The sequence below is a fragment of the Melozone crissalis genome, unplaced genomic scaffold (assembly GCF_028551555.1).
Source record: "Melozone crissalis strain CALT ecotype California unplaced genomic scaffold, PUWL_Pcris_2 ptg000004l_1, whole genome shotgun sequence".
Lineage (NCBI taxonomy): Eukaryota > Metazoa > Chordata > Aves > Passeriformes > Passerellidae > Melozone > Melozone crissalis.
The window spans coordinates 13,866,613-13,876,394 of record NW_026535782.1 but is presented as its reverse complement, the minus strand read 5'-3'; the positions used below and the strand labels follow the sequence as shown (position 1 = coordinate 13,876,394).

Below are 9,782 nucleotides of genomic sequence, written 5' to 3'. Positions count from 1 at the left end.
GAAAACATCAGACCCTGAAAAGAAAAATTAATATGAATATCCCTCATTTCTAAAAATGAGCCCCTCTTTCAAAGATACAGCATGTTCTTTCAACTAGTTCAGATCTGTTTAATCTAATTTATCTTCTTTAACATACAGATATTTAATTTGTCTTTGGAATAAGTAGCTTAGGCCACTAAGTCAATAGTGGTATCCCTCTCCTAGCCTGCAGATTGATTATCACTCTTGCATCTATTCATTTAGAAAATGAAAATTAAATTCAGGGGTAGATAACAATATTTTCATATCTTGAAAATTGCAGAGTTTCTGAGTTGTCTTCATTAATCTGTGTACGGTAGAAGTGTCTGCCTTTTGTTTAAATTACCTTTCCTATTGTGACCATTTGAATATACAGATAGAAAAGGCTGTAGCCCTGCTGTGACAATTTCTAGGCAAGTCAGACTGACCATAGCAGGGCTTGTTTGGAGCCTAAAATTTTGAATGAGAGCACATTTTTTTTTCGAACTGTCGTTTTAGGTTATTACTTTATTATGTCATTTTGTTGACATGAGGGAGCAAATAAATGTTATGGAAACGTCTGAAACAACTGTGTGAGGAGTCTGGGTGAAAAGAAAGTGAAGTTTCTAGACCGTAGTCCATAAAAATATTTTTCAAGGGATTTGAAATTAGTGTTAACTTTTACAAGATCTGTTTTGCACTTTTCTCTCTTTGTGCTGTTTAATGTTATCAAAAGCAAATCAATGTTATCGAAACGTTATCAAAAACAAATCAAAACAAAAGACATTCCGTTACCATTCATGCTGCCCTTCTAACATCTTATCTTGGTTTTGTCTTCCAGGGCACACCACAGCCATTTCGCGGGAGGACCCCAGGCCATGGCTGCGCGGGTCGGAGCGCTGGCAGTGCTGGCAGTGCTGGCAGTGCTGGCAGTGCTGGCCCTGCTGGCTGTGGCCGAGGCGGCGCTGCCGAAGCCGGCGCGGGCGCCCCCGGTTCTGCACAAGCCTTTCCTGGTGGTGTGGAACGCGCCCACCGAGCAGTGCCGGCTGCGGTACAAGGTGGACCTGGACCTCGGCGTTTTTGACATCGCATCCAACATCAACGAGACTCTGAGTGGATCCAACGTGACAATCTTCTACCACACCCATCTGGGACACTACCCCTACTACTCAGATAATGGAGATCCCGTTAATGGAGGGGTGCCCCAGAATGAAAGTCTAATCAAACACCTCAGCAAAGCAAAGTCTGACATTGACTATTGCATACCCATGAGGAAATTTCAGGGACTTGCAGTCATTGACTGGGAAAACTGGAGGCCCCAGTGGGATAGGAACTGGGGCAATAAAAGCATTTATAGAAATAAATCTCTCGAGATTGTTAGGAGACGGCATCCTCGGTGGTCAGAGGACAAAGTTAGGAAAGTGGCTAAAGAGGAATTTGAAAATGCTGGCAGGAGTTTTATGAATAACACCATCCTTCTGGCTGAGCACATGAGACCAAACGGTTTGTGGGGTTACTACCTTTACCCAGACTGCTACAATTACGATTACAAAGAACACCCCCAGACGTACACAGGGAAATGCCCAGCCATTGAGTCCTTCCGCAACGACCTCCTGCTCTGGCTGTGGAGGGAAAGCACTGCTCTCTACCCTTCTATATACCTGGATTATGTGCTGAAGTCAAGTCCAAACGCACTAAAATTTGTTCACTATCGGGTTAAAGAGGCAATACGTGTTGCCTCAATTGCTAGAACAGACTATGTTTTGCCGGTATTTGTTTACTCCAGACCATTTTATGCCTATACTTTTCATGTTTTAACAGAGGTAAGCAGACAGACTTCTTTCAAAATGTAGAAATTAGAAATAGCCTCTTGGAAAAAGTATGTTCTAAAAGCACTCACACATTTGTTTTTCATATTTAAGGCAGCCCCCTGAGAGGAAGTACTGTAGTCACAGAACAAAACTCTATGCCTTTCAAGAGTTAATATTGCAGTGGTTTGGTCTACCTCTGTGAGATAACATTGTATATTTTTAATGAAGGTGGTTTAGAAAGAAAGTACCAAGAAATATATTTCTTAAGGAAGTAATTCATTTTGACATTTTTATTTTTCAGGGCAGCTTGTGAAATGAGCTTGACAGACACTATTTAAAATTAATAAGTGCAATGGAAAGATAAACTTTCATGAGAAAGGATCCTCAGGGTTTTTTTGTTTCTTTATGCAAATGTAAATTCATTCAATATCGAAATAAACTAGTTCAAGTAAAGCAATCTGTCCTGGAGTTCCTAACTCCTGCATGATGAGCATTGGCCATCTATCTCACTTGTCAGAAGTACAACATCTTCCTGTCCGATATTTGGTGCTGAACTGTGGAGTCTTTTTATCAAAGAAACCCAGTTTTTGAGTCATGCAATGTCCCATCAACCAGTGTTCAAGTGCAATAAATATGTACTGGCCACAACACTGATGGTAAATTATGTATGTGCAAATCTCAGACTTTCTGGATGTGTAATGATGATTGTTGCTCTTTGTTTATTCACATAATAGAGATGCACAGACACTTATTAATTTCTCTAATAGTTGCTTCAAGTGCCAAAAGTTTTTCTTTGGTTTCTTTCATTCCATGAGAAAGGAGAAAATCTGGGACAGGCAACTCATGGAAATAACCCCTTGATGACAAAGGTCATCTGAGGGTGCTCCCTCCCTTTGTTTTATGGAGAGCTGGTGAGAGATTCCTTCTAATGCTGCCAGAGACAAGTTCCTGACTCAAACCAGAACAAAAAAAGGGAGACAAGTGGCAAGGGAAAAGGCAAAGTTCAGCCCAGTAAACCACAGGATGTGTGGAGCTTCAGCTGGGAGCTGGAGCTGAGGAGGTGCAGCAGATCCCTGAGAGCCTAAGAAATGCTTCAAGCTGACCCCAGGAAGCAAATTTTACTTTCAGGTTGCCCCTGAAAAGCACATTGTACATAGAAGTAAATTAGGAATTTGTTCTGGTTCATTTTCAGCAACCAGAAACTCTCTGGAACTGTTTTCTCTGTGGAAATCACAGGTGCTAGCTGACTCAGAAATGATGGGCAGATAGGCCAGCCTAGTCCTGAAGGCAAGGAGTCACTGGGGCCAGTACAGGTAGAATGCCACCCAGAAGAAGAACTCAGGCTAGGAAATACATAAGAATTCTTCAAATGCAGTCTGTAATAATACATTTTTATAAAATTAATCAGTCCTTTGATCAATATAAAAATACCATGAAAGCTATGAAAACTACCATGCTGTTAACAATTATGTGTGAGTTCAAAATCTGTGGTAGTAGATAGGTACTCTTTTACCTTAAGCTATTTTCTGAACAGTACAGTAGTAATTTGACATGATGCTTCTCTCAGGTTACATTCTTTAACTCACCAGCCTGCTTTCCGGCTGCATGTAGCCATTTACTTTTGTGTGTTTGAAAGATTGCTTTACAACTTTAAAAAGATCTTTACATAGCCAGAGAAACATATTTGGATAATGCTCCACTACATATTTTCTAATAAGGACAGCATGGGCAGGTACTCAGCGTGGGACAGGGCTTAACGTGGCCGGACTATACACATCATCTGTGAGAACAGCTTGGCATCTGACAGGAACTTGCAGGGTTTTATTTAAAAACATAGAAATGATCCAAAAAATAATGTTCTTGTATTCTTTCATAGCCCTGGAGCCACTGGGATAATTTAAATGTGGTTTTGTATGTTCAGGTTTTAGACTAGGTTGGAGCTTCTCATTTAACCCATGCCAAGCCCGTAAGTGATGCTCACAAAGTTACAAACAAGGCATGAAACCTCTGAGCTCCAGACACAATGTGCATGAAGGTGACAAGGAAAGGTCCCAGGACAATGCTATCCAGGCCACAGAAAAATTGGAACAGTGGGCAGAAGGGACAGTTACCTGACCTCTGGCAGGGACTGGGCCAGGACAACTACAGCCTTGCTCCATCGAGCTGTGCAAGAGCTGTGCTTTCTATCCCAACAGAAACACTGCTGACATTCAAGACTTGTGTGCAAGCCCTTCTGTACAAAGGGCTCATGTGAAATTGCACAGTGAAATCAGAAAAAGTGATTGTGAGTCAGAGTCACTGAGGGAGGGACACAAGTCTATCAAACCTTCAGAAAGATGAAAGGTCCAGGTCCCAGACAGATGCTGTAGCTGTGTGTGCTGTACCTTTCACCCTGACTGCATCTGGAAATCAGGTGAGTTGTGCATAAGGTGTCTGAGAAATTAATCCTGCTTTTTCTCTTGGAAACAATTTATAAATTTGGAATTGGGATCCAAATCTTTATGAAAGGTTTTTGTATTTGCTAGAAATGTGTACTAGCAGTTTGTCATCTGTAGGGTATTTAGAAACTTTCTGCTTAGACAATTCACTGCTAAGCTTGTGGGGGAGGGAAGTCACACAGTAGCATCTGTGCTTCCTGACTAGATGGCTGAAATCATTAATAAAGCAGGATGACAACTGGCAGATGAATAATAATGGATAGCAGTCCTGTTGCTCCCCTACAGATAGTCTTTGATGACCAGGTGTGCATGTGTGTAGAGACCAACCCCTGCAACCATGCCAGGCTTGAACTACTAGTGCTGAATACAGAAAACTCTTGTCTGTAACCAAGGCTCTTCAAGATTACAGATATTTTTCTTTCCTCAACATGTAACTAGAACTGACTGTCTTGTTTCACATTCATCTCGAGCTGCAAAACTAAAGGTTTAGTTCACCTCCTATTCTTTTAAGGTCCAGCGCAGTGACTCGGGTGATCTAAATACAAAGAAACGTTGACAGAGAGTAGAGCCTCCTCCTCCTCCCTGCCAAATCAGGTGTCCATTTGTGGATAGCCCAGCCTAGTCTTGAGGACCTTAGGTAGTTGCACACTGCCCCTAAAAGCTTGAACAAAAAGGAGCATCACAAGGGAAGAGGCTTGTTGACTTGTTAATCATTTGGACAAATACCAGTCACCAAAGTCTGATACGAGAAACAAATTAGGATTCCCCAGCCAGAAAAATGCTAAGATCTTAATATCTAAAATATAGATTTTTTTTTCATTGTATGTTTTCTTCCATATGAGGCTTTTATTACACTCTCAAAGAGGAGCCATTCCAATGAGCCCTCACTAAGGCCCAGCTGTGCTGTGTAGAAGGGGCACATATTCAATCCCAAACCAGGACTTCTGTGTCTGAGGCTGCTGGTGGAATTCATGTGCCTCACTCAGTTCTTCATTATCAACACAAATTTATCATAAGCTGTAGTTGGGTTCCCACTTGTTTCTCTTTCTCTCCTTTGAACATTCATTGAGTTGGTGCAAAGTGAAATGGTATCAGACAGAGAAGTCACCTGAAACCTCAGGATGAAGGTTACCCTCTTCTCAGGGTTATCTGGAGATTATGTGTCAGACCAGCTCTTTCTGTTTCTCTCTTTCTGGGAAGGACTCGTAGCACTTGACCTTTGTCCCAAAGAATACACAAAGAGGACATGTAAGGTGTAAGGAAAGTGATTAAATGAAGTCCTGTACAATATTTTTGTGGGGAACTGCTGTTTTCACCAGCATCTAGCACCTGTGCAGGGGCTGTAAGAGTCCTTAAGAATCCCTGGGAAAACATACCCTCCAATAAAATGCCAAATTTTGGCCTTAGCCAAAGATAAGTGCTGAATTTCTCAGTGTTGTCAAGGTAGTAATTCTAGATTGCAGGAAAGTAAAGGAGTAGGTGCCTCAGGGATTTAAGTGTGAAATTATCAGTGCCATTGGACTTCACACATCTAGAGGCCTGGAAGAACTTCAAGCATGAGTTCTGTCAGTTTTATATCCACATGAATTAGACATGAAGTGCTGTAATATTTTTGTGATCTGATAAAACTATCAAAAGAAAGATGTGGGATATGGGCTTATAAAAATTTAGATTTACTGACTTCTGGTCAAGCACTATAATTCCCAGAGCATATTACTTATAAAGAATTTATTTCAGGGTTTTCTCAGGTCCTAGTTCATCCAGCAATCCTAAATATTTATTGATTATTTATTCTGGATGTCTCATAAGCTTTAATTCATTTTCTTAATGAAATCTGAAATGTGTTAGTACAAAATCACTCAACTGTCATGTCAGCAATGTAGAATCACAGTCCAGTCTCTGCATCTGGGTAAACTTCATAAAATGTTTTTCAGATGACAAAGGCCTGGGAACCCTCATTACCAACACAACAGACTGAATTCCACATTCTTTTTACATTTGATATTTTGATCTTTAATTAACACACTCTTTTTTTTTTAACTGATTAATTGATTAATTCTCATAGGAAATACCCATCCTCCTTAACCCCATTGAAAATAACACCTTCAGTCCGCAGATGTTTGGATATACCACTATCCTTTAAAAAGTACTTCTGGTCTGTATGCTTTTAAGAGTAATGACAGTCTCTAAAAGACTCTTTGGGTGATCAGCAGCAACAGGAGCTTCAGGCAAGACCAGTTACACCTTAAATCACTCTGAACTCTGCACTAGGAACCAGTAGGCAAACTCTACTCTTCCAGACTTTTACAGGTTCTCCTGCACTTTTTTGTCCAACCTTTAGTTGAGGGTCAAAGCCACTGCTCACTCTGAATTCCCTGTAATTGTCTTCAACTCTTCAGTGGCTTCTCCCTTTCCAACGATATTTATTTGGGCTTTTTTTTTGTATCCCTCAGGCCACAAATGTTTCAGGAATGGAAATTCCATAACTATGGATTGACAAATCAATGCAGGCCCACTTACACAGAGGAATATATTATTTAGTAGTAATTAATAATAACACGGTTCTTCCACTCTGTAATTTTGCTTTTCTAAATTTGCCACCACCATACTGAGATAATTTGGTTGGTATTTTTGATTGTTCTCTAGTCAAAGAGTAGCAAAGACTGTAAAAAAGACCATAAATATCTTTTTAAAGGAATTTTCTCTTTGTCAAATTGAGAAATATTGTAAGGTCTGTCATTACAAATACTCATCAGGAATTACTTTTTAATTAACTATTGCAGACAGAAATGGTTTTAGATGTAATTGAGTATGCCTTGAAATTTGGGGGAGAAGTTCCTTCCTACATATTTTTTAAGATTTAATTGCATTTTTCTAGACACAATATTCATAATCTCAGAGAATGGCTTTAAGACACTTGCAAGATACATTGCCGTGTTGTTGGCAAGGCATTCCTGTTCAACACTCAGGCTGCTGTGGTGGAGTTGTATTATTGTTATTGCTATAACTCAGCTCCTTATTGGTTCAATTCTAAAAGTGGACATGGTAAATATGCAGGTGTGTGCATTTGGCTTTTTCCCCCCACTTGGCACTTATATCAAGGACAGAGGTTCATTTTTCAAAGATATGTTTCTTGGACTAATGGCCCTCATGCTGGTAGAAGCAGCAGCCCTGTCTGTACCATGGCTAAAGCAGCAGGAGTTAGACCCAGCCTAAAGCCATCAGCTGCAGCCAGACACTGTAAGGGTGATCCAGGATGTGTGATCAGACTGACCATCACTTGCCAAAAATGTTACCTAGGTAGGTTTGGTAACCATTCAAAGACTAATACATAAAATAGATCACTAAACCCTCACTCCACCAGCTTGGTTGGAGGAACCCTTGTGAATAAATGACAAAGATTTAATTATTTAAGAGGCCCACTGATGAATGCCACCTATGCAAACCTTTGTAGAGACACAGAAGAGCTTTCTGAACTAAACAGCGATTTTATTGAGAAGAATATATCGCAGGACCAATGTTCCCTCTGGAGGAAATAAAAAGAAGCTATGCCTATATCCCAGTGTTTTTTTTTTAAAATTTTGCTTTTGTATATTTGTTTTTCTCATGCGTGGATTTGTCCTTCTTTTTCAGAGGGATCTGGTCAGCACCATCGGGGAAAGCGCGGCGTTGGGAGCAGCGGGAGTTGTTCTCTGGGGCAGCATGCAGTACGCCAGCTCAAAGGTCGGTCAGATCACTTTCCCAGTTCTCGGGAATCACCTCAATAACCTCAATCTTAGGAATCACCTCTTGTCTGGCACCACACCCTCCATACCTACCTTTATCAGTGCCATCAGCTAACAAGGGAGGAGGATGGCTCAGCACTACTTTCAGGCCTCATTAATTCTGCTAGGCTGAAAAGTCCTGTTGCTCCAGAGCACATTGCTTTGGGCAGGTCATTTGTAGCTCAGTGGAATAATGAGCCCAGGTGAGGAGAAAGACATGTTTCAAAACAATGCCATACAAATATAAGCACAGCTTGTTTTACAGTGTTCTACTTTGTAACTATGACAACTGTCCAGATCGACTGGGAGGGAATGGAGCCTGGAGGTGAGGTATTTTCTCCAGTTGCTAATGTTGAAATGTTACATGGAAAACAATGTCACAAGACAAGCCCCAGTTGCTTCTCCCCGGTTCTTCAGACTTTCATAAATAAACCTTTTTGGGGAGATGGAAGGCAGGACTGGATTTTCCCAGAAGGCATGGCAGGATAGCCCCCATTCCTAAACCTGGGCTTTGGTGCCCACTCTGCTTATCATGCAGTCTGCTGCCCTGCTCCTGAAGTCTCTGGCAAAGTACCACTGCCTTGGTCAGAGGAACCAGGAAATCTGAACTGGAACTTTCTAGTTGCAATTGCAGCAACTTCTGTGCTGGTTTATGAATATTATGTGTCTTCTGGTAAACTGAAGTATTGGAGTGATCAGGGCCAGAGTGGTGACTTAATTTGTGCTTTAAAATGTGTAAGTCCCATGCACTTCTCCTAGTCAGCAGCTGCCAGAAATCTCTGCTTAAGGGATGAGTTAGTCTCAGATGTGAACCGTATGAACTCTCTTTCTGCTTCCTGGGACTCCTCCCTAGTCTCACACTGTATGTTCCTACCAGGCACTCAAACAGTAACTATAGTAGATGTCAATACTTTTCTAATCTTACACATGGAAATAAACTAATTTAAACCAAATAGATCCCTCAAGTATGTAAGTCCAACAAGATTTATCTCAATGGATTACTTTGGACAAGAACAATTTAGTAACAGCCTCTTTTTAAGCGCAATAAACTTGGACGTAATGCTAGATACTGAGATATGTGTTGTGGTTGTTTATTTTTCCCAGGAGAGCTGCTTAACGGTGAAGCGGTACATCGACGGACCTTTGGGGCACTATGTCATCAATGTGACCTCAGCAGCCAAGCTCTGCAGCAAAGTGCTGTGCAAGAAGAATGGCAGATGCATCCGCAGGAACAGCGACTCCTCTGCCTACCTCCATTTGTCACCCAGGGATTTCAAGATCCACATCCGTCACTCAGAGAGGGGCCCCAGGTTCCAGGTGACTGGCAAACCCAGCCTGGAGAGCATTGAAGCCATGAAGCAGAGGTTTATTTGTCAGTGTTACCAGGGCTGGACAGGAATATTTTGTGAATTGCCTGACCAAAGTCTATTGGAACACTGGGTTCGTGTAGTGTTTAGTAGATCAAGAAAACAAAGCATTTTTACCTTCCTCTTAGGAGCCATCCAGCTTCTTCTGCTTTGTTCTACGCATTAAGGTCTTCTAAGGCAGTTCCAGGGAATAAAAATGGTGCCTCTAAGAGTCCTGTTTCTTAAAAGAAATTATAGTAAAGGGAAAAGGTATTCTTGATTAAATGATTTTATTCTGTTTTAGTAATTTTCAACTCCTGGAAATTTTTTAGACAATAAAAACTTTGAAAGCAATTTTTTACCTGCTCCTTTACTCCTACCTTGTGTTTCACTCGTGTGTTTGACAGATAAAGATTCTGTTGTTGC

General features: G+C 41.1%; 1 protein-coding gene across 1 annotated transcript; it reads left to right on the top strand.

Annotated features, from left to right (window-relative positions):
- The first annotated feature begins 875 nt into the window (after positions 1-875).
- Positions 876-9,543, top strand: LOC128935953 (hyaluronidase-1-like). Its single transcript, XM_054274597.1, has 3 exons — positions 876-1,820; positions 7,880-7,969; positions 9,115-9,543. Exons 1-3 carry the CDS (start codon positions 876-878, stop codon positions 9,541-9,543), a joined length of 1,464 nt encoding a protein of 487 aa, XP_054130572.1.
- Positions 9,544-9,782: the final 239 nt, after the last annotated feature.

Coding starts and splice junctions, on each gene's coding strand:
- LOC128935953 (XM_054274597.1), top strand. CDS start 876: ATGGCTGCGCGGGTCGGAGCGCTGGCAGTGCTGGCAGTGCTGGCAGTG. Junction 1,821..7,879: donor CTTTTCATGTTTTAACAGAG/GTAAGCAGACAG, acceptor CTTCTTTTTCAG/AGGGATCTGGTCAGCACCAT. Junction 7,970..9,114: donor TGCAGTACGCCAGCTCAAAG/GTCGGTCAGATC, acceptor TATTTTTCCCAG/GAGAGCTGCTTAACGGTGAA.